General features: G+C 38.8%; 1 protein-coding gene across 1 annotated transcript; it reads right to left on the bottom strand.

The window, feature by feature from the left end:
- On the bottom strand, positions 1–25,917 carry LOC136700262 (cytolytic toxin-alpha-like). Its single transcript, XM_066675542.1, has 6 exons — positions 25,888–25,917; positions 25,668–25,776; positions 24,476–24,568; positions 10,468–11,886; positions 9,308–9,550; positions 1–212 (listed from the first exon to the last, which is right to left on the bottom strand). Exons 1-6 carry the CDS (start codon positions 25,915–25,917, stop codon positions 1–3), a joined length of 2,106 nt encoding a protein of 701 aa, XP_066531639.1.
- Positions 25,918–26,330: the final 413 nt, after the last annotated feature.

Raw genomic sequence — 26,330 nt, 5'->3', positions numbered from 1 at the left:
TTAAACAGAGCTGTCCTCCTTCTGCCCATCATTCCTGTCTCTTAAACCTTCATACAGATGAACTAGTGTGTTAGACTGAGCCAGTTTCAGTCTGGACCACTTCACTGTCATGACTTCAGCATTGACTCCAGGTCGGAGAGAACAGGGGAGAACCAGGTCTTCACCAGCTTCAACAACAAGAGCAGCATTTGCACCAACTACTTTAAAGGGCCCTGGAAAAAAGATAAATCAATCAACAAAAATCTGTATTTCTCTAATTTATTCTTACCCAATTTAGTTATAATTCCACCCAGGTGTAGCTCTCCTGTTTCCTGCAGTGTTTCCCTTCCACAGTTCTGTTTCCCCTGAGATAGATTATTAGTTATATGATCACTTTAAAGGATATTTCAATGCCATTTGTAGAAACAATGAAAGTTTTGTTTGAAGTTTACAACTGTATTTTGCAACATTTGAGCTATTGTTGCACCTCATTATAGGATAAATGTTTGTGTTTGTGTTGAGAATTGATTGTGACTAATTATTAACTGACTGCCATAGCATATGTAACACTTTTCAGTGTTTGAAAAAAAAATAACCTGTAGTGAAAGTCACATTAACCACGGTGCAACAACTGATCAATGCATATTGTCTTATTTTATTTACTGTGCACAGGTGTTAAGCTGCAAGGGTGGGAACTGAATGCAGCTTACCCCAAAAAAAACATTTAAATATGAATACATTAAAATAAAAAATTAAAATAATAATAATAAAATTAAATAAATTTTGTTCACGAGTCGTGAATCTCAAGTCATCTGAGGGTGAGTCTTAGGTTGAGTTTGAAGTCACTGTTTAAATAAATTGTAACTGGAATTTGTTGCACCACAGTTTGGGATGCCCTGCTCTGCCGGTTCTGATTGGCTCAGGAGTTGACCTGACCAAGGAGTCAATCTGACTCAGTCTTGCAGTCCAGTTTTGCCAACTCCTCAATAGTGAAACGTTGCTATGGTTGTAAAAGTAGCTAGAAGTTGCTAAAAGATGTTATCATCTAATTTGCATAATTGTCCATTTGTAATTGATGATGTAGAAGAGAGGAATAAAATTGTAGGAGAGAAAAGAAGTGAGTAAAATCACAATAAATATGTTAGGAACTACACATGATATCCTTCTGTTGATTCTTGTCTTAACCGTCAGGTGTGTCTGTGTATTCGTGTCATTTTAGGTAAAGTAGAGATAACTTTTAGATTTGTAATATATAGAGTAGAAAGTGAAAAGCTGTGACACAGAAATGCTTCCAAATATGAAGAAGAGACTATCACAAACAACCTTAACAACGTTCAACACATTTCTGTTTTGGCTCCAGTAAAACACTGATGTTGAGTGGAGCTCGGCTGAAAACTGTGTTTAAACTGTAGTGATGTATACACAAGAAGGCGCGCACAGCAAAGTGTGTCCCATTTCGGCTCTCAGCTCCAACCCCTTGAACACTTGAACACTCCAACCCATTTTGCTCCCCTACAACAATGTCATCACACATCACTGAAGTGCACACTTCAAGGAAGGGATTAGGGCTTATTGTAGGAATTGGAACAGGGGGAAGACTGTGGATGGCTAAATCCCGGACACTTTTTGGACGATTTAGAAATCCCGGCCTGACACATATTTAGGTCCTGAAAAGAGAACATGTCCGGCAAAAAGAGGACATGTCGTCACCCTATCTATAGAACCCTGTACACTTGAAGAGACCGTTTCATTAATAAAGGGCTCTCTGCATCATGAAGGGGTTCTTCAGACTGATGGAGAATGTGCTATAGATAGTTCTATATATAAAAGCTTTCGGAGAGGTTCTTATTATGATGTCAAGCTTGGGACCATAGAAGAACAGTTTATTAATCCATAATTTAGATTAAATTTAGATTAACACCTCCCTAATTATTTAATGCTTCTATAAATATTCTAACATGAACACCCAAACCCCCACTGACCATTTTGTGAACATTCTTAGTAAAGTCACTGAAGAAAATAAATTGTTACTTGATGGGTGATTTCAATATTGATCTCATGAACAGTTATATTACATACATATATATATACAGATATATTACATAAATCATCCAAATGCATCATCATTCTTTCCACTGATAAACCAACAAACAAGAATAACAAGCTCTACCATATTAGTAGGCAATATAATAAACTCCTTTATGGCCAGAATCAGTGGAATTCTGGTAAGAGACATCTCTGATCACCTGCCGATGTTTGCTATAATCAAAAAATTCACCCACAAATCACATGAAACAATGACTGTTAGGATTTTTAGCAACTGGAATATTGATTCATTATCCATATCTCAAATGAGTCATGGAATTGTGTTAATACTGAGCCAACGTCCAAAAACAACTCTACGCTCAGTGAAACTATCAATTGAGTGGTTAGTAAAGCTTTTTCATATTAAACCAAAAACAAAAATGAAACTCAGAAATCATGGATTACAAACAACTTAAAAAGGAGTCTGAAAATATCATTAATTCATTCATTGTCCAGAGCCCACCCAGAATCACTGGGCACAAGGCAAGAACATACCCCAGAGGGTGACACACACTCACACTTTTGAGTCATCGATCCACCTACAAATGTGTGATTTTGGTCTGTGGGAGGAAACCAGAGCACACTGAGGAAACCCACGCAGACACAGGGAGAACACAAACTCCTCAGAGACAGTCACCCAGAGCAGGACTTGAACCCATAACCTCCAGGTCCCTGGAGCTGTGTGACTGCGACACTACCTGCTGCGCCAACTTGTCACCCAGAGAAAAACAAACTACACACATTTACATCTTTTTGCAACAAACTACTAACTAAACTCAGAAATGCAAGGAAAAAGCAGTATTAAAAAATTCCAAGTAAACCAGTAAATCATGACATAAAAAATATATGGTAAACTATCAGTGAACCCATTTATAAGATAATCATTATAGACCACTCACCAAATTCAAACAAGGCAACCTACAAGTCATTACAACAATCTGGATATTGCTTATTCATTTAACATTTTTTTGTGAACATTAGCAGCAAGCATGCCCAACATACCTACTGCAACATACCTACTACAACATACTGGTCATGCCAACTCACCATCCCCTTCTGAAACAATTCACATTCCATCAGGCAACATTACAGAAGGTGAACAACATAATAAATATCCTCAAGCTCACCTCAGCTGGGCTCGATGAGCTAAGAACAGATAGACTCAAGAAATTCGTCTGATATATCTTAGCCTTTACTTCATATTTTAAACCAATCATTAACCACAGTATATTTTATGACCAACTGAAATGGGTCAAAGTAATCCCTATATACAAATCAGAAGATCCATTCATATTCTCCAATTGCAGGTCCATTTCTCTCCTTCCCAGTCTTACAAAATTTTGAAATAACAGCTTATAACCACCTCATTGCTCAAATAATAAAAAATAGAATCTGCAATATCAATATCAATATGGATTTAGAGATAAACACCCCATTTATGGCTGTAATTAAGCTAATAGACAAAAAAAATCCCATTGTTACTTGACAACATAGGTTTATCCTCCACATTTAACAGTCTGTAATTCAGAGTTGAAGTTTGCCCCTGTGACACACTTTTCCATTTAATAAGTAACTTCCAAACCATTCTAACACTGTTGTGGATGTCATAGCAGCCATTATGCATTTGGCATGCATTATTTTTTTGTCACACTTAATCATGACATATTACAGAAGCTCCACTGCTATGGCATCAACAACACAGTGTTAGACTGGTTCAGAAGATACTTATTAAATAGGAAGCAGTGTTTCACATGGGCAAACTTCAACTCAGATCTACAGACAGTTAAATGTGAAGTCAATACTGGGACCCCTACTCTTTTTAATTAAACTAATGCAATTTAACGGTGGTGCAGCAGGTAGTGTCGCAATCACACAGCTCCAGGGGCCTGGAGGTTGTGGGTTCGATTCCCACTCCGGGTGACTGTCTGTGAGGAGTTGGTGTGTTGTCCCCGTGTCTGCGTGGGTTTCCTCCGGGTGCTCCGGTTTCCTCCCACAGTCCAAAAACACACGTTGGTTGGTGGGTTGTGTGTCTGTGTTGCCCTGTGAAGGACTGGCACCCCCTCCAGGGTGTATTCCTGCCTTGCGCCCAATGATTCCAGATAAGCTCTGGACCCACCGTGACCCTGAATTGGATACGTGGTTACAAATAATGAATGAACCTTTAACTGTCAATAATTTGTTTTGTTTTCTGATGGCACCAATATTTTTCTGTCCAATAAAGACTGCTTCAGACTAATTTCAGCTATTAATATAGAATTTAGTAATATCAATACCTGGTTTAAAATGAATAAATTATTTGTGATCATCAAGTAAAACTATTACATACCCTTTGCTTCAAAAAAAAAAATAAATAAATAAAATAAACCCTACCAGTATACATAACCAAGAACATTATATCCTGTGTCCAATGTACACAATTTCTTTATGTATTTATTGATGATAAACTCAGCTGGAATCATCAGTCAAATTAAACATATATTACCTCAGCATGTCCTTCTCAAGCTATATTATTCAATGATGTCATACTGTTTCATTATTTGGGCTAGGACTTTTAAGAATAATCTCACAGGCTAAATGTTTTTCAAATGTGATTTGTCAGAATGATCATTTCCTCCTCATATTATGCTTGGCTGTCCTGGGGTCGAGTTCTGTCTCATATGGTCATCAAAAAGAGGATAATCAAACAATGGAAAGCACAGACCATTAAGCAGTCTTATTTGATGCAAGAATGGATGAAACACCATTATTTTCCGTGTTGAATTGTATGTTTACTTATAAGCCCCCATGTGGCCAATAATTCAGTAGATTGTTTAGGGTCCCAAAATAGATGCACACATGTATACAATTTTGTTGAAATAATCCAGTTAGTTCTAAGGCTATCAAATATTTGCTGTAATCTCCTCATTAATGATTATATTATATTATATTATATTATAATAATGACTTATTATTATTATTATTTATTTTATAAATTATGTCATTATCAAAGATTCTCATTTATGACACCACTCAGTAGCAGCAAAAGCCTCTACTAAAGTTCAGGTTCATAGGATTCTTCTGATACCACAGATGTACATACTGAGTAAAAACCCATATATGTGTAAATATAATAATTCTAATTCATTTTTTTAAATAATCTTTAAAATTATACATATATATGTATAATATATATGTATAATATAATAATAAGTATAATACATATACATATATACATATATATGTATATGTATATATATCCATCCATTATCCACCGCTTATCCGGGTCCAGGTTGCAGGGGAAGCAGTCGGAGCAAAGAAACCCAGACCTCCCTACCCCCAGCCACCGCCTCCAGCTCCTCCAGGGGTATACCAAGGCATTCCCAAGCCACTCGAGACATGTAGTCTCTCCGACGTGTTCTTGGTCTGCCCCCGGGCCTCCTCCCCGTTGGACATGCCTGAAACACCTCACCAGGAAGGCGTCCAGGAGGCATCCGAACCAGACGCCCGAACCACCTCAACTGGCTCCTCTCGACGTGGAGGAGCAGCGGCTCCACTCCGAGTCTCTCCCGGATGTCCGAGCTCCTAACCCAGGGTTATGAGTCTTTTAAGCCGAGGAGATCAAACAAAGTTTTGGAGACCAGGATTAAAGAACCCCAGTTTTATAGCTATTGGCGCCTAGATAGCGCAATGATTATATTCTGCAAAATCAACAGATGGCCCCCAGAACTGACCTTGTAGTGAACTCTCGCAACCCTAGTTCAAACCAGACAAACAGCATGGACCAACAGTGCCCCCAAGTGGACATTTGCAAAATCACGTTTCGCCCTGCCGCCCTCTAAATACATAATGGACGCGTCGGGGCACCGCTGTTTATAAACATGTTTTATGCACTATGTATTAATGTTACCCTCTGTTATTCTCTGGTGAATGTCTACTAACTAATGAAGTGATGTGTATTACTGTTTCAATCATGAAGGAAAATTTCTGTCTCTGTTTAGGAAAACAAATTAGTTTCTAACATCTAGAATAGTTGGTAATGTACTCAAGATATATACATACATATATATTTGATAAAAATAATCCAGTACACTCATTATGCTATGCCCAAGTATGTATAAGTATTTTATTTTATCCAGTATTTTGTAAGAGCCAAAAATGTGAATTCTCTCCCTCTCTCTGAAACGTGAAGGAAGTCACGTGAGCCTCAGACCCGGGATCCAATCAGAGAAAGGAGACCTCCCAAATGGGCGTGACCGCATCACATCTGAAAAGGGGTCACCCAGCCCTTGACATCCTCTTCTCTCTTCTCTCGCTACGCTTCCTTGCGACACTCTCTTCTTTCGAGCTCTCCTCTTTTCGCTCCTTTGTCTTCTCTCTACGCCGACAAGACGACTCTTCAAAAGAACTCTCTAAGAAAAGGACCTCACGCAACTCCCAAGGGACGCCTTGTGCCAGTTAGCAGTGCGATACAGAAACTACGGAGTAACGTCGAGTAATTGTCAGTAATCTTTTCTTTGTTTATTTGTGTTCGTGTTTGTAGCCGAAGTTTTAATTTTACGACTGATCAAAGCAGGTGAAACTTATTCGTGGCCAGAATAAAAGACACCGCTAAGATAGAGGAAAATCGTAAAATAAGTATAAGCTAAATAATTCAAGAATAGTTCTGGGAATCGGAGGAAAACAGCAAGATTTTACCTATCGGGCAGTGGAAAGTCCAGCCAAGCCAGCAGCTCTCTGTGAAGGGAATCCCCGACTGACGTCACACCATCCGAAGGACGTCGAAAAGTGGCAAAGATCTGCAGGACATCAGCGGCTGTGTTCATAACCCGAAATCGGCAGAAAAGTAAGCTAAATTCCTCATTTTCAGAGCTGAAATTGAATTAAATCTCTTGATAAAATCATATCTTGATCAGATTAGATCATAACAAGCCTCACTCCCAAGCCATATCTCCTAGCCTATCTCTAAATTCGAACCGGTTTCACCTGCATTGATTCCGTGAGATTTTGATGATTGTGCTATGTTTATCAAATATTATCTTTCCTCTTAATAAAGTATTTCCATTATTTGAAATAATAGTGTGTGGAGTATGTTCATTAAGAGTCTGAAAATCCTGAAGAACTCACGTAGCGGTGACAGTATTCCCTCTCTAATTAATTGTTAATATTTTTGTCATTTAAGTCAATAATAATAATAATAATAATAAGTCACTATTAAGCATAACTAGTTTGAATATGGTCACTCCGCTACAGTACCATTGCCCTTAAACTGTATGACTTGGGGCAAACATTTTGGATATCCTTCCACAAGCTTCTCACAATAGTTGGTAGGGATTCGGGCCCATTCCACCTGACAGAACTGGTTTAACTAAGCCATGTTTGTAGGCCACCTTGGTCACACCTGCCTTTTCAGCTTTGCCCATAACTTTTCAACAAGATTGAGATCTAGGCTTTGTAATGGCCACTCCAAAACATTGACTTTGTTACCCTTAAGCCACTTTGTAACTATACTTTGGGTCATTGTCCATTTGGAAGACCCATTTGCGCCTAACCCTTAATTTCCTGGCTGATGTCTTGAGATGTTGCTTCAGTATTGCCACATAATGTTCTTTCCTCACGATGCCATCTATTTTGTGAAGTGCACCAGTGGTGCTGTGTGTACAGTGTGAGAGAGGTGAGACAGCAGACTGTGTGGACAGTGTGAGAGAGGTGAGACAGAGACAGAAGACTAATTTATTGAAGATTAAAGCTTTTTCACACTGCACTTGTGTGAAAAAAAAATAAAGAAGAATGGTTTTTGATTTCCTGACAGTATCATTAGAAAACCTTTCTTTTCCAGTTCAGTTTATCGTCTGCCACTTATTCTGGTCCTGGTGTTGAGGGTAGTGGTGTTGCAACTGGTGTTGCGCCTCCTCCAGCTCTTCTGAGGGGTACTGAGGCTTTCCTAGGCCCATCGAAACATATCCCTCCAGAGTGTTGTGGTCTTCTATCTGTTGGACACCTCACCAAGGAGGCATCCACACCATACGCCTGAACCACCTCAAGTGGCTCACCTCAACGTGGAGGAGCAGCGGCTCCACTATGAGTCTCTCCCGGATGTCGGTAGAGAGAGTCCAGACACTTTGAGGAGGAAATGTATTTCAGCTGCTTGTACCCGCAATCTCATACACAAATCTCATGATCATAGGTGAGCCCTGAAGGAGGTCAACCCAAACTGCAAACCGGTCTGACTTCCTGCCGGCAATGCAGACCAGGTTCCTGCTCTGTTTATATAGGGACTAGATAGCTCGTAGCAATGAAAGATGAGCCCAGTACCCCATACTCCCAGAGCAACACCCAAATAATTCCCTGAAAGTCACAGCTGAATACTTTCTCCAAAGCCACAAAGCACATGTGGACTGGTTGAGAAAACACCTAAGCACCTTCCAGGAACATAGTGAGGGTGAAGAGCTGGTCGGGGAGCAGCCAGGGGCAGGGACCCTGGCGTTCTGATCCTCAGTTACGGAAGCTGGCTCTGGGAAAAGTTGCTTGTGATTTCATTAAAACAAGAAAAATATACCTCATGGTGTAAAGTATAACTTTATTTGGTACAAAATTTCTGGATATTAGAAGAAGCTTAGAGAAACTAATGATTACACTAAGATAAATTCTACTGCAGAAATGTTTACAAATACTGAAATTTTAAAATATGATCAATTCTGATAGCGAAGTGATTTAAAAAAAAATTCTGATACTGAATTGCTTAACAAATCAATTACAATATTTAAATAATAATAATAATAATAAATGTTTAGAGGGAATAAGGGAGTCAAAAATAAAAGGAGGATCTAATTGTATTTGTTTTAACCGAATAATTTTCTTATAAGAACATATGAACAAACTGCATTTTCAGTAAAATTTACAGAAAGAGCAGATGGTGTGTTCATTGTAAGAGCAGTGAGAGACACCCACCCCCACACCAGTGTTTACTCTACCTTACACACTCGCAATGATGACCCAGAATACGGAACCCTAAACCCAGCGTAGAGGGGCTCAGTGAATGTGGTGGTGAGTGTGTGTAAGTGTGTGAGTGTGTGTGTGTTGGGGGGGATGGTGTAGAAGGACAGAGTGCCCCCCTCCCAGTCCAGATACACCCCAACTCTGTTAGAGGGAGAGCGAGGGGCAAGGATCTTAGTTTCCTGATTATTGTGGAGGACAGAGAAATTGTTCCCAGAGCACAACAGACTCCAGGATTTTTTATTGAATCCAAACCGACTCTTATCTCTACCTCCTGTCCTCCATATTCCTCTGTATGACACTGAGATATACACCTCCCTCCCGCTCCACTCCACCTCCCAGTAACAGCGTCTAGTCCAACTCTCCACACTTAGAACCTGACCCCACTCATAAAACCTCTCTGGACGATATGGATACGACTGACTCCTCCCAACATGCTCCATCTTCCGGTTTCCCTCTGACAGAATGAGATGAGGATGTACTGTGTTTGGATCCAGAGTGACATCACACACATCTACGCACACAATAAACACACATTAGAGAACACACCATCACACACACACACACACACACACACACATTTACACACACAATAAACACACCGTCACACATACACCATCACAGAGAGAGAAATAGTGTGAAAATGATGAATAAAGGTAGAGAGAGTAGATAAGATCTGAAAAAGAATTGTTGAGATAAATAAAAGTGGGAGAGTGATGAAGAGAGAATGTCAGATAGAAGAATAAATTGAGACATGAGAGAAAAAGAAAGATAAAGATGAGAACAGAGCAACAGAGAGATAAAGAGAAAGAAACAGATCTGTTTTTCTGGGACTGTGCTCTAGCAGCATGCTAACACTACTGCTAACGACTGCTAATATCAAACGAGGGTACCCATCTACAGCTAGCGGCATGCTAAAACTACTGCAAGCGACTGGTAATATCAAACGAGGGTACCCATCTACAGCTAGCTGCATGCTAGCTAATTATCTGTAACCGCTTATCCAGTTCAGGGTCGCGGTGGGTCCAGAGCCTACCAGGAATCATTGGGCGCAATGACAGTCACTCGGAGCGGGACTCGAACCCACAACCTCCAGGTCCCTGGAGCTGTGTGACTGCATCACTACCTGCTGCGCCACCGTGCTGCCCCTATTTATTTATTTATAGTTACATTTATATAGCACCTTCCCAAGAAAACTTTTTTAAAACTTTGTTTTTACCAGAATTATGTGAAGTTGCTTTGTGACATCAGTTATAAAAAGCACTATACAAAAATTAGATTTGATTTTATTTGAACTGACTACATACCTATCAATAATTGTAGATGTTTCTAAAATTAGTTGACTCCTCAAAAATTGGCAAATTGTTGCATAATGGCCCGTTAATGTAATAAAGAATGTTATGATAAAAACCTTACATTTTTTCAGCATACTTCTTGTGAGGCTTGTTACATGTGGATCCTTGAGAACTGTGTTGTTATACCAGCGGACTGAAGCTCCTGGGTGCTCTGGGTCTGAAATAAAACTGATCACTTTCTTGCTGGGGTAAATGGTGTTGTACAAACTGAGTGTGGAATCCAGGACCTCCTTGACACCCTTTTTCTTGTACCAGGGGACGTCCTCTGTTGTGTCCTGTTCAGCCGGGCCACTGGTGGAACCACTCCTGAAGTTCTCAGCTGCCTGTGAGATTTTATTGAGGTATGGTTCCTCATACTTCAGAGAGGTGAAACTGAACACAAAGGCATCAGTAACATTAGGGTCCATGAGGAATGAGTCAAGCTCAGGTCCTGGAGGTTTAATTGTGTAATCTTGTATCTTACTGATGTACTTTATCACAACATCAATCTCAGTGTCCTTTCCATCCAGCCACTGCTTCATTTCTCTTCCACTGAAGCCTGATTTATTCAGGGACATCAGGAGGTCTTTCAGTGTCATTTCCTTCACACTTCCCCCTCTGACTTCTGGAATCAGAACTGCCATTTTCTTCAGAAACTCAACAATGAAAACCCTCAGACTGCTCTGGAACTGCTCTAGTTTGTCGACAAGGTCTTCAGCCTTTATCTCTTTGCTCTTCTCCAGTAGGTCGTTTGTCCTCTTCTCAGCTTGTTGGAAATCATCCATAACCTTCTCCACCTCAGACACCAGTGCCTCTGAGATCATTGTCTTTAATTTGGACTCTGTGTTGTTAAACCTGCTCAGTGGGTACAACCTGACCTTCAAAGGCACTGCCTTCTCTCCCTTCTCCCCCAGCAGGGTGGGCAGCTCTTTGTACACCTTCACAGCTTCCTCAAATGTAGAAGGGTTCTCTTTTAGATCAAAATCTCCAAAAAATTGGCAGCTGAAGTTCTGCACCTTCTTCTTGTCATTATCATCCATTTTAAGGCTTCCATCCCCACTGATCTCCACTGAGGGGACCTTTTTGATCATCACATGTAGGTTTCCTTGGATTTCCTTCTTATCCGAAGCATCGCTGGCTGTTTGTTGGAATTCCATGATTGCGTCAGCCCCATAGAGCACCCCAACCACAACATGTGTAGCATTTGTCTCTTCCAATATCTCAGCATTTGGAGAGTCTAGATCAGATATTCTGAGCTCTTTATACTCTGTAGATTTATGGAAGAGCAGAGAAATACTGCACTGATGAGTTGAGGATGTATTGCTCTTCAGATAATGGGCAGAACCTCCAGCCTTTATCAGTCCACCAAAGAAGCTGAGTTTCACTGAGGCGCTCACTTGTAACAGACTGATTTTCTCACTGAGAGACTCTGACCCTGCTACCTGGAACCTTGTACTGGGCTGTGGTCTGACTCTAGTAGCTTTATCAATATCCTCAGTCTCCCAGATGCTGAATCCTGAAAAGATTGACACGATAATGTTAGAGAACCTCCTGCAGAGCTAAGTCTGTCATTATGATCTCAGTAAAATAAGCCTTGAGTTCAATGAACCATCAGGTCCATTATCAGTAGATAGTGCAATATATCAGTCATGTGCATATGAGTGTGATTTTATTTCATTTGCATTATTTCTCTTTCTATAATAGCCATAAAAGCATATAACAGTGGGGGGCGCTGTATGTCGGGTACTCTGAGGATGTAGACATTTCTTCCCCATTGCATTGAGAGAATATGGCTTACGTTTGATTTTATTTTGCACAGTTGTCTAACTTGTGTGTGTTAAATTCTTTGATACGTGTATGGGAACAGGTAGCTACATACGTTTTGATATTCTGAGCAACTAAAATGTCCTCTTCGCAATAAGACAGAAGTTTCGAAAACATGCTCCAAAAGCGCTGTGTCTCCCAAGTTCACCAGGTTTGAGGGATGATAGTTTGCCCAGCAGCACCGTTAATGTTTTGGTGCTATAGGCTATGATTGAAACATTAAAAGACAACACTGGTGGTAAAATCAATTCTCTTTCTTCAAGCTTGCACTCGGAAATAACAGCTGTCAGACAGGAGCTCTCTATTTAGGTTTCTTCTTCTTTTCTTTTTAAGTAATAGTATAATATATGTTTGCACATTCTGAGGGACTATGCATCTAAGATTTTCACTCACCTTTCACACCTGTGTTAATGTGATGTGACAATAACAGTGAATTGAATTGAACTAAGTCTTGGCCACAGAAGGTTGAGGAGGATGGGTAGGTCATTTGTACTATTCTTCATTTAGTGGTAAAGCTATGGGAGTGGCAATTATTTTACATAAATCAATTCCTTTTACAATGCTTCAGTGTGATTTCAGATTTAATGGCAGGTATGTAATTCTCACTGGGAAACTGTAATATGCCAGTACACTTAGTAAATGTATATGCCCCAGACTGGGACAGTGATCAGTTCTTTAGGCAGCTTTTCTCTATTATCCCAGATTTGACCCCACATTTTCGATTAGGTGGGGACCTTAATTGTTGGCTCGTTTCAGTTCATGGCCGTTATTATCTGTGAATATAAATGCTGGCTGTACCCCTTGGCATTTTAATATGCGGTTACTCTGTGATGAGAAGTTTGTAAAATATATCTTGGGCCAAATAGATTTTTTCTTCAGTACAAATAAAACCTCACATCTCCGCATCAATCTTACAGGAACCTTTGAAGGTGTTTATTAGGGAAGAGATAATCTCATATGTAAAGGTTAAGAAACATCAAAGAAGCAGCAAATTTAACAATTTAATAAGGAACATCACTAAGTTGAATAGCCAATATGAGGTCTCTCTGTGTAAGGATTTATACAAGCAGTGTCTTATATTACATGCACAATTTGATGTTAGCCACAGACCAGAGAGCAGAGCTACTACTTAAATCTAAACTTAATTAATATGAACATGGTGATTAAGCAGGGAAATTCTTGTGTCAGTCTGTTTCATCTTATCCGATTTCTCAAATAGGGAAAGTAAATGGTATAACAATTGACCCCATAAAGATTAATGATGAGTTCAAACAATATTGTTGTTCTCTGTACACATCTGACACCAAGGCACACCCTATACATGATTTGCACTTAGTTAATTTGTTGGATCAACCAATATCCATTGAAGACCTTTCCTTAACTGCCAGATCTATGCAGACTGGTAAAAGTCCTGGTTCAGTTGGCTAAATGAATTGTATAGGATGTTAACTGATAAATTGGCTACTTTAATAATGAACATGTTTAATGAGTCATTTGATTCTGACTCCCCTCAACCCTTAATCAGGTCTAATTATTATCTCTGATTCTGAAATAAGACAAAGACCCACTTGAGTGTTCTTCATATCGGCCTTTTAGTTTATTAAATGCAGATTTAAAAATGTTGTCTAAATTACTTGCCCTGTTTGTAGAAATTGCCTTGTCAAGATCCATTTATTGTTTTTTTATTTAAGGTGATTGTTTAATACAATTTACACTCCTTTTAAGTCTAATCTCTCAGAAACTGTAATATCTATATCAAAGGCTTTCTCTGTATCCATAGATATTCTATACCCTGGAGAGGTTTGGGTTCGAGAAGAACTTCATATTCTGGGTCATACTCTTATAGTCTTTGCCTGTAGTAGCAGTGCACACAAGTAATAGTCATTCTGATTATTTTCCACTGCATCGCTCTACAAGACAGGGGTGCCTGCTGTGTCCTTGTTTCTTCACCCTTGCAGTGGAACCATTGTCCATTGCTCTTCGTAATAATTCTCAAATCAGGGGCATAATTAAGAATGGGTCAGAACAAAAAATGTTTATACATATGACTTGCTCTTATATATGTGTCTGACCTGCAGACATCTACACCCAGTGCTTTAGAGATACTGGACTCATTCTCTTTTATATCTGGTTATAAACTGAATTTGAATATCAAACCCCTCCAAGCTGACCCAGTAAACAAGGGACGTCCCTGGAAGTCTAAAAGTAGTCGGCCTGTCAAGGACATATTTTAAACGTCAGTGGACGTCCAAAATTAATTGAAAATAAGTCAGTTATTTCAGGACCAATTGACAACGTCAATGGACGTCCGAAATGCGTTGAAAACAAGTCCGTCATTTCGGGACCAATTGATAACGTCAATGGACGTCCGAAATGCGTTGAAAACAAGTCAGTTATTTTGGGACCAATTGATAACGTCAATGGATGTCTGAAATGCGTTGAAAACAAGTCCGTTATTTTGGGACTAACTGACAACGTCAATGGACGTCCGAAATGCGTTGAAAACAGGTCAGTTATTTCGGGACCAATTGATAACGTCAATGGACGTCCGAAATGCATTGAAAACAAGTCAGTCATTTCGGGTCCAATTGATAACGTCAATGGATGCCCGAAATGCGTTGAAAACAAGTCAGTTATTTCGGGACCAATTGATAACGTCAATGGACGTCTGAAATGCGTTGAAAACAAGTCCGTTATTTTGGGACTAACTGACAACGTCAATGGACTTCCGAAATGCGTTAAAAACAGGTCAGTTATTTCGGGACCAATTGATAACGTCAATGGACGTCCGAAATGCATTGAAAACAAGTCAGTCATTTCGGGACCAATTGACAACGTCAATGGATGTCCGAAATGCGTTGAAAGCAGGTTAGTTATTTCGGGACCAATTGATAACGTCAATGGACGTCCGAAATGCGTTGAAAACAGGTAAGTTATTTCGGGACCAACTGATAACGTCAATGAACGTCCGAAATGCATTGAAAACAAGTCAGTTATTTCAGGACCAATTGATAACGTCAATGGACGTCCGAAATGCATTGAAAACAAGTCAGTCATTTCGGGACCAATTGACAACGTCAATGGATGTCCGAAATGCGTTGAAAGCAGGTTAGTTATTTCGGGACCAATTGATAACGTCAATGGACGTCCGAAATGCGTTGAAAACAGGTAAGTTATTTCGGGACCAACTGATAACGTCAATGAACGTCCGAAATGCATTGAAAACAAGTCAGTTATTTCGGGACCAATTGACAACGTCAATGGACGTCCGAAATGCGTTGAAAACAGGTTAGTTATTTCGGGACCAATTGATAATGTCAATGGACGTCCAAAAGGCGTTTAAAACAAGTCAGTTATATTGGGACGAACTGACAACATCAGTGGAGAGAGAGAGAGAGAATGTGTGTGTGTTTGAGAGAGAGCCCCTCCCCTTCAGATAACGGTTGCTCTGAGTTTGAATACGGCGTCAAAATAAGTTTCAGTGGATGATTTTTCAACGGTTTGTGGAAGCAGGCATTACTAAAACAGCGGAGGAGGCTCGTATATTCAGAGGTAATTGATATTTAATCTTAATAAAACATTAGTTTCACTCATTCTGGTAAAGTATAAGTGTTTAAAAAGCTCTAGCAAAGCAACAGCTATGCTAGGTTAGCATCTCAGTGAAGACAAGTGAAGGAGTAGAGAAGGATAATAGTTAACCCATTCTGTATAAAAAATTCAAAGTAATATTACATTATTAAGAGTAATGTTTTTGACATTTATTTCAGCAGGTCTGGGTTGCAGTTACATGCAAGCCACCTTGCTAACAATGCGAATGTTAACCAAATATCAAAAGAAGTGCTGGGCTGGAAAGTAAAATCATACAATACCATTTGTGCAGGCCACATTTGTGCTTTTCCAAATATGTGAAAATCATCAGATGAACGGTACTTTTATCTGAAGTTGTGTGTAAAATATCGATGTATTGTACTCTGTTATTACTTTTACTTAGAAAATCAATACATATAATTTTATCAGGTGCACCAAAACATTTACATATGATACAATATTTTGTTAGACTGACAATTTTTTCCCACTCAGGTATCCAACATGGAGTATGTTCATGTTCCCAAAGGTTTAACTGTGAAATATAAATGTTGTGGGGAACACTAATGCAAGTATGTATTTTATTATATTGTAGAATTAGTAATAAAATTTTAAAACGTATTTGCTGTGGTCTGGTTATTAATGAAAGCATACATGTTTTGAGTTAATACTGTTCATCCTCCAGCACACCTTGCATATGTCACTCAAGCAAAAGCTAGAAAATGTGCCACTTTTCAATGTTGCAGAGATCTGAAGGTTTCGGTAATTTTATCAGGCAAGGAAGTCAACATTGTCACCAAATGCCCAGTGCTGGTAGCAAGTGAACCAACATCATATAAGTATTATTGCATCTTTTTATCTTTAATTCTGAAAATATTATATATAATATGTATAATATTATTATAATATTTATAATATAATACTATAATATAATACTAGATTTATATTAGTTTTTTACTGTAAGACCATTATTATTATTCTATTATATTAATATTTGTCTAATATCGTTTCCTTGTTCTATCTTATTTGCGCTACACTATTGTCTTTATTGATATAATTTATTGGATTATTATAATGAAGCTTTCATCTATTGTGTTCTGCTTTGTTTTTACAGTTGTCTGATGAGGTTGATGGAATCCATACTCTAACAGTGAACAAAACTCACCAGTTCAGCAATGGATTTACAGCTGTACTCCCTAAAATACACATCACCACACTGACGTTGAGATGAGAGAGGACTTCAAAGCTTACAGGTTTGATTTAAACATTGACCTAAATAATAATTTAACAATTATTGCATCAATGTGGCTTCTGTGCTTTCATTCATTCATGTATTCATTCATTGTCTGCTTGTCCAGTTCAAGGTTGTGGTGGGTACAAAATATTTACATACTACCTGGAGTCACTCTGCGCAAGGTGGGGACACACTCTAGACAGGGCTGTAGTCCTTCACAGGGCACCACACACCCACAATTTCACTCACACACTCACACAATGGACACTTTTGAGTAGCCAATCCACCTGCCAATGTGTGTTTGGATCATGGGAGGAAACCAGGAGCACACAGAGGAAACCCATACAGACACAGTAAGAAAACACCAAACTCCAGAGGGGGGCACCAATATAAATTAATGGTTAATAGGTATGGGATCATTATTAAAGCATTTTCCTTCATGATGTATAGGCATTGACTTCAAGAATACACTTGTTTTTCTTGACTTACAACTCTGACCCCCTCATTAAGTCTGATAAAGTAAACTGTTGCCACACCAACTGAAATAGTCACAGTCAATGGAAAGTCAGTATTATGCCTTAGTGTGTCATGCCAAGTCTATTCTGTTTTTCTGTAGGGTGAACCTACAACATTATATCTGATAATTCAGCTGAAAGATCAGGACTGGGAAACTGGTGTTTCCAGAGGAAGCCAGAGTGTGGTGAAAGCTGAGTTGAGGTTTGCTGTCATAGTGCAGTAGATGATGCCTTCTTCACAAACACCTGTATGTATCACAACTTCAAAATTGAATACCTTGCACACTTGAAAACGTCATGACATTTCTCCAGAGATGCATTTTAAACATGGAGTTGCAGAGTGTGACTCAAGTGATCAACCTCCTGTACTAAACCTTTCATGCCTTCACTGAACCAATGCACACAATTTCTGCATAGAAAGTTTACCTTTGCCAAACTCAAACAACACATTGGCCTGTGTGTGGACATGTACAGTATAACCTGTGGTATATGACTGCCGGTACACTATTTTCAAGTTTCATTCTAACAGATGTGTACTGAAAACACAAGCAAAAATTTTCCTTCCACTGTCATATTTTTATTAATTAAATGTATTGGGTTAAACAGATAAAAAAAAAAGGTAAAATTTAATGTATATATTAAAATGTCAGTTTTGCGTATTTCCTCTTCAGGTGGATTTTTATTAATTTAAAAATTTCTATATTTTTGATTTTGCCTTTTTACATAAGTAATTGTTTCGTACACTGTTGATTATGGAAGGTCGCCAATCCACCTACCAACGTGTGTTTTTGGACTGTGGGAGGAAACCGGAGCACCCTGAGGAAACCCACGTGGACACGGGGAGAACACACCAACTCCTCACAGACAGTCCCCCGGAGCGGGAATCGAACCCATAACCTCCAGGTCCCTGGAGCTGTGTGACTGCGACACTAACTGCTGCGCCACCGTGCCACCAATTATGATTATTTGTGTTAATAATTCTGGTACACTTTAGTCACCACAGGGTACAAAATGGTTTGTCACTGGGATGGTATACATAAAGCTAATGTTAATGATACATTTTAGCCCCTTATGGTTCCAAGTACATTAACTAATACAAAAACATGACTACATGAAAGAACACTGAAAGGTACTGTATTGTACCTAAAAGAGGTACAGCCCGTGACAAGCTTTTGTACACTCTATACTTTGTACTTTGTTCAAATCTGTACATCATTATCTTAGTATGCAAATTTTTGTTTCATTTACATGTGTAATTGAATACAGAATATTTTTTTTTATATTTTCATTATATATATATATATATATAATGAAAATATAAAAAATAATATTCTGTATTCAATTCAATTACACATGTAAATGAAACAAAAATTTCATTATATATATATATATATTATTATTATTATTTTTTTTTAATATTTACATGTATGCCATGTATGAGTCACATATTTTGGGCTAATTACAAAAATTTGCCAATATGTTTATAAATATTTTGCTTTTACCTATGGGTGTAATGTTTTATAATAATGGATAAACTATTAGGAACCATTAAATTCTTAATGGAACCTACTGTACTGTACTACACTATGTGACTCTGTTACTCGTCTTTTCAAAGTTTATGTTCGGGTGTCTTTTCAACTTTAATTCAGTGTTTATTGAATGACATTTAGGTACGTGATTTCAATGTTAAAATAACGGCTTTAAAAGGACGTCTTTAATGTGACTTTGTTTAGTTGTCTTTTCAACATTTGTGTTTGGGCGTCTTTTCAACTTTCATTTTCAACCTTAGAAAAACGCTGATTGAACGACATTTAGGTACGTGATTTCAGCGTTGAAATAACGGCTTTAAAAGGACGTCTTTAATGTGACTTTTTTTAGTCGTCTTTTCAACGTCTGTGTTTGGGCGTCTTTTCAACTTTCATTTTCAACCTTAAAAAAACGTTGATTAGACGACAGTCAAGTACGTTATTTCAACGTTGAATCAATGGCTAAATGTTTACTGGGGAGACACTTGGTTTTCCTGAATGCCAATCTGCCTTCCAAAAAATAGTTGAAGAAAATGTTAAATCAGTTGAATGTTTGTTGACAGTTGTGGTTGTTTTAATCACTACCGTTGAATGCTGCTGTTTTGCAATTTGCAGAGTATTTGTTTATTTCCTAGAAATGGATGATTATTTAATTTAATAAGCTATTTTGTAATACCTACCTTTTGGGTTCCATTGGCTATATTTCAGAGTTTACAAGTGATTTTTATTAAGGTGTTTAAATAAAAATCCAGTTATTTATACAATTGAATGTGTGAGTGCCATCATTGAGTTATTACAAGACAGCCATAAAAACAATTGGCCATTGCAACACTATTTATTATGTTTAATATTGAACAGTAATATTTTGTCCATATAGTCATGTAAAATGTAGGTAATATTGTTCTGTACCAGTGGAAATAAGTGGTAAAACAAAGAGCCATTTAGGAGCCGAAAGAGCCGGCTCTTTATGAAGAGCCGAGCCAAAAGAGACGGCTCCCCAAAAAGAGCCGAAATTCCCATCACTACACTGAGCCCAGCCCATGAGTACTCAAACCACCCACTGCATCACTACCTCTTCACTGAGGTCATCATTCAGGCACCTCCCCTCATCAGTGTTTCACTGAATTTAAGCCCACAACACCTCCAGAAGGCTCAACAGTGAAGTCTGGCGTCCCAGACCCACCCCGCTCCAAGCCAGCTTTTCCGTCCTACCTTACCCTTTACCATGAACAATCGTACATCCCCTTACACCTATGTCCACCGGTCTAACGTGCCTGCCACATGCGTTCCCTTACCTCAGCCACTAAGTCTGCATACTTCAGCTTCTTCCTGCTTCATCTACTGCATCCTCAAATGAAACCATTAACTCAGTTGATGAGTAGAAAAAAAACAGTTGTAATTCACAATTAAAATGGTTAATTCTAGTGGAAAATGAGATCTGCAATTGATTGTTTTTGCCTAAACAGACAGTAGGGAGAGCTCTCTGCGTTTTTTTCCACTGCTTGCAATACAGCAGTGATAACACCACGTTTGAGCCTTCTCATTCATCATCTCCCCTATACTAACGTCTTAAATACGTTTTGAACAATAAAATGTTGAACATAATCACTGTGTGGAGAGACAGGTGTGTTAATGTTTTCATTTCTGTTAGTTAAATGTACTTTAAAAAGAAACAGTTCTCATGGCTGTTTAGTCAAATGCATTCAAAGCAAAGCAAATGCTCTGAGGTCTCTGGAGAGGAAAGTGTGAGCGAGTGTGCTGCCCGTTTAGTGAATATATATTGTGACATAGGTCAGTTTAATTTGTGCTCTATTGTGTGTGACAATGATAATAATATTGAGTATAAAATTGTTTGTGACAAATGTGTTTGCCTTGAATGTACACACTACTTGCAATACAGCAGTGAGAAAACACCACATTTGAGTCTTCTCTTTTCTTATCTGCCCTTTCCAGGGTTACAACACCAACCCTTGTATTTCTGCAGTAGTTTAGCCGAGTGTAGTTAGCTAGCTTTACTTTGTTTAGTTGATAGCTTAGCCAGACCTGACTAATCCATCTTAAGGTAGTTTTGTTTTGTTCTTTACTTTGTTACCATCCATGTTCTCTCTCCCAGGTAAGAGTAACTATGTTATCTTTGGATTGTGTGCACTTTTATGTGTCAGTGTCTTAAATAAATATATTCTATGGTGCCTTACTGTCTCATCACTGTACTAACAACTTATTTACAACTAAATATTATTTCATCTCTGCTTACTGCCCTAGTCTGGTTGCCCCTTTAGTGATGTAACAGGAATGTAGTGGTCAAAACCTCTGACAATATGGACTCAATTTAGATGTTATTTTAGCTTTCTCTGTTCTCTCCCGTATAATTTAAAATCCCGTATTTCCCCCTTTGTGTATAGATAGCGCATTTGATATTTGGAATAAAAAGGGTATTCAGATAGTTAAAGACCTGTATATTTAAGGTACTTTTGCATCTTTTCAACAGTTGATTACTTTTCTCTAACACAATATCATTTCTTCAGATATTTGCCAATCCGTAGCTTTTTTTAAAAAAAATATCTCGTCACAGTTTCCCAATTTACCTTCTGACACCCCTTTGGACATATTTTTAAAGACTGGCTCCCTCTATAAAAGGTTTAATTTCATATTTTTATGAGCAGGTTAATTCATTATGAAAAGGCTCTCTCAATACTGTTAAATCTCTGTGGTAAGGGGAGCTTGAGGAGGATGTTTCAGAATTCTTTGGGATAAGGAGGTTCCTTAAGCAGGTCCATGAATCATCTATTTGTGCCAAACACAGACTGAGAGTCAGACTTGCCAAAATGTATAAAGATATAGACACCATTTGTGATAGATGTTGCCAAGCACCCGCCACTCTTTCACACAGGTTTTGTCGTGTTCTTCTTTGAACCCTTATTGGTCTGAGATATTTAAACATTATCAGAAACATTAGGGAAGACTATTGAGTCTAATGCCTTTATAGCCCTATTTGGAGTTTTTCCTTCATCAGGGATCCTGTCACTCTCCTCTCCCTCGCATACTCTGTGGATCAAAGATATTCTTGGTGCAGCAGAGGTAGAAAGGCTTATGGCTCCAATACAAAATCCCATAGAATTTGGGACCCTTTTTTGGATAATGTTAAAAATGTGATCTGCATAGAACTAGATTTAATCTTTGGTTTTGATTATATATATATTTTTTAATCTGGAATTGCAACCAGAAAAATGATCTGGGACACTAGATTTAGTGACTTTTTCTGGATCTTCTAGTGAACTGTTCAAATTGTCTGTAATACTTATCCAGTTCAGGGTCACCATGGGTCTGGAATCTACCCAGAATCAATGAGCGCAAGGCGGGAATACACCCTGGAGGGGTGACAATCCTTCACAGGGCGACACACACATTCACTGACACACTCAATCTGTGATTATTGGAAGACTTCCTGTTTGTCTTCTCTTTTAAATGTAAATCATGGAACCCACCATCTTCTTTCTCTAGATGTCTATATGTTGTTCCCAAAGTTCTGACTAAATTGGGAAAAACAGCTTTAAGGTTTTCTGCATCATTTGCCTGGAATAATTTACAGAATAAAGTTTAAGATTAAAAACATTGTGTTGTTGAACAGTTTTAAGGCTACGGTGAAATTCATTGAGTCCACATTTTCGTTGTGTAGATGTTTTACATAAAATGTATTTGTCTGAAGGTTTTTCCTCCCACAGTCCAAAAACACACGTTGGTAGGTGGATTGGCAACTCAAAAGTGACTGTGTGTGTGAGTGAATGTGTGAGTGTGTTTGTTGCTCTGTGAAGGACTGGCGCCCCCTCCAGGGTGTATTCCCGCCTTGCGCCCAATGATTCCAGGTAGGCTCTGGACCCACCGTGACCCTGAAGTGGATAAGCGGTTACAGATAATGGATGGATGTTATTGTTAATCTTATATGAAATTATCTACTGTGATTTTTATATATAAAAAATGACTTCTAAAAGTCAGTTGGGAAAATTAAGTGTACTTTCTCCGGACAAAAATAGACATCTTAAAACAGAGCTGTAAGTTCTCAGTGTTTCAGCTCTGCCTCACACCAAGCCCCTGTAGGAGGGACTGAGACTCCATTGGCTGCGACACTGAATAATTGACAGAAAAATTGCTTAAAAGTGATAAGCGCGTTCTTTGTTTAGGAGCCGGAGTATCAGCTCTTCTGTTTGAGGAAGCACAGTTGAGTTTCTGTCTCAAACAAATTGTCACTGATCGATCTAAAACACAACGCAAATTTTAGAGTCCATATGGGACACACGTATGTGTAAATCTATGTGATAAGGCCATACATGTAATATTCCTTGTTTATTTAAACATTTATTTCTTAATTTGTTTATTTGTTGTTTATTTGAAGGTTGATTCAGTTCGTTTCTAACTAAGCCTACATATTGTTCTTTATTTATTTATATTAGCGCGAGTTTAAAACCCTTAATGTCCCTGTGGAGGCTGACGCACAGATAGGAGCCTAACCAACCTTCACAGGAATTATGTAAAATATCTATGGCTCCTCAGTTATAAACAGGACAATTGTGTGAAATGTAGGGCTCTGGAATTCGATCCAGTGCAAATAATTATTTTATTTTGGTGTCGTTGTGTTTAAATGACAGCTATGAGCTTCTAGTGCTCAGACGAAAAGATGATGCACACCGTTTACACTCACTCACGTCCTTACACTCACTTCATAATCCATATGTACCCAGTGTGATCAACACTGAACTGATACCTTTGGTCTTTACGGACTAAATAAGGTCATTTTACTTCATGTGCAGTGACTGCAGTCATAAGTTCCACAGCTTGCACATTATAAGCGTTTTGGCAAAAGGCAGCTGGCTTCTACGGAGCCCCCAGAGAATCAGTTCCTTATTCGTGCACACAAATAACTATTTTGTTCACTCGAATTAACTAAATTGTGCGCACAATCTGTAAATCGTTCACTCGAATTAGTATTTTTTTTTACCCAGGTCCCCTCCAGGGCTCTGTACCTAACCCTAACACCTCAGTTCACATTTCGCAGAGAATCTGTCTGTGGTCAGATCTCAAAGGTAAATAAGTAAAATATTTTGTTAAAGGCTTTACTTTCACATGTACACACTTTCACATGTTTCATACAAAATAGTAGTGAAAATGTATAGCCTCTACTGGCGAGTTAAACTAACTTTAGTAAGTAAATTAACTCTATAGTAAATAAAACTACACAATTTGTGTATGTGCCTAAAGTGCTTTGTTGTCATCAACCTTTAACAACAGGTTACTTTTGTGCATTAATCGATCACAACACCAAGCAATATTCAGAAGAACAACAAACTGCCCTTTTACATTTCCTACTGAAACAAATGAGAAGAAATGTGGATTTGTGAAGGGGATCATGAGGTGTGTGGTGAGTACCTGGGATTAGTTGGTCATTCCGGGCATTGTAGAGTGTACCCAGATGCAGTGGTCTGCTGAGGGCACTGATCTCCAGGATAGAGTCTCCTTTACCTGGAACAGCACGAGAAAACAGAACATTTCAGAGCAGTAGTGCTATGTACCTGATGATAGTCTGTTAGTTTACAACATAACACTGAAAACACTCTGTTTACACATCATTTAACTCAACAGAATGTGTAACTGAAGGGCTACGTGGGCTGTGTGTAGGCGGGAAGATGCAGTACAACACACAGAAAGTAAATAAAATAATCCAGTATCATGCCTTTGGTAATTCACAACAAAAAGAGAGACACAAAAGAGACCCACTGATCAGGTCATAGTCCCCTTTACTGTTCTAACATGTGTTTAATGTAGTGACAGTGATGATACGTCTAAATAAAGGAGCACAGTTTCTCTACTTACAGTGGGATAACTGCTAGAATATATCTGTTAGACCAGCGTGCTCTTCTCTCTCCCAAACTGACTGCCTGGTTCTTCTGTCTTACACATTTGGTAGTTCTTCCTGTTCCTACACCCTCTTCACCCTCTGCTCATATGTTATATTTTGGTAGTTCAACATACTGCACAATTCATGTGGTCATCACGTGCTGATCCTGTGTTTGAGCAGATACTGTATAATCAGTAACACTTCTCTGAGAACTCAGCCTGGAGAAGACATGTTTATGTCACCTGCCTTTCTCTGTGCATTCTTTTCTTTGTTTATTGCTCAATCAGACTCTTAACATTAACACATAGGTTCACATTTCACAGTAAGTCTGTCTGAGATCAGTAATGCTGCTTGAATTCTAGTAGCACCAGCCACACACAGCTCATTCTGCAGAGTAAGATAAGGTCTCACCCCATCGATCACTCCGGTCCTGTGGAGATTTAAGAAGCTATTTATTTGAGCAAAAAACACTAATATTAAAATAAACCCAACCCCGTTATTCCACTGTGTGAGAATGTGCTGTAGATTTAACAAATCCATACGATCAGGAGAAACATCTGGAAACACACTTTGTTCTTCACTCACAACACAGCTACTACGTTTTGGAAAAGAAAATCATTTTACTGTATTTATTCTTTTGTATTTATAAATATATACAAGCACTACGCTTATTTAGAAGATAAAATTGTTATTTGAAATAATGTAAGTGTCTAAGACATTTACACAGTGCTGCACGTTCACTGCAGTTTCTCCTGCACGGTTCTGCTAAAGATGGGGGAGACAGCACAGCAGAGGCGATTGCTCTAAGACTGCAAGAGAAGCTCAGCTTCCCCTAAAATGTCAAAAAATAAGTGATCAAATATATACTGTTATGTGTACATGTCATTGAATAAATATGCACCACAACGCGTTCAACTTTTGTTCAGAATCAGCTTCTTATCACTGGTAAAGACGTGGCTTTCCTCTCAATCATTCCCGGAGCTTCACAGTGCTTTAAACAGTGAGGACGCTGAGCGTCCACAGAGTTCAATAGCGAAGCAGCGAAGTGCAGTGAAACGAGACGAGTCATTGGATAAATGCTGGGCTTTGTCCCGCCCATCGGACGCTCAGCGTCTCTGGGGGTCTATGGGGCAGTGGGCTGGCCTCGGCTGGCCCGGACGCTCAGCTTCTGCATGATGATTGGATGATCTGTCTGAGGCTGAATCCCTTTTTGATTGACAGCGAAATGAGCGAATCAGCGATCCTTTGGTGTAAAGATCTGTGGGAGCACAGGCGGACACACTTCACATGGGCCAAGGCCATTTAAGCAGCCTAGCTCTGCTGGACATTGAGAGGACACTAGTCAAGTCCCTGGAAAAGACGCCTTGTTGGTACGACAGGGTCACA

Source organism: Hoplias malabaricus, chromosome 6 (genome assembly GCF_029633855.1).
Source record: "Hoplias malabaricus isolate fHopMal1 chromosome 6, fHopMal1.hap1, whole genome shotgun sequence".
Classification (NCBI taxonomy): domain Eukaryota; kingdom Metazoa; phylum Chordata; class Actinopteri; order Characiformes; family Erythrinidae; genus Hoplias; species Hoplias malabaricus.
This window is presented reverse-complemented; position numbering and strand designations above follow the sequence as displayed.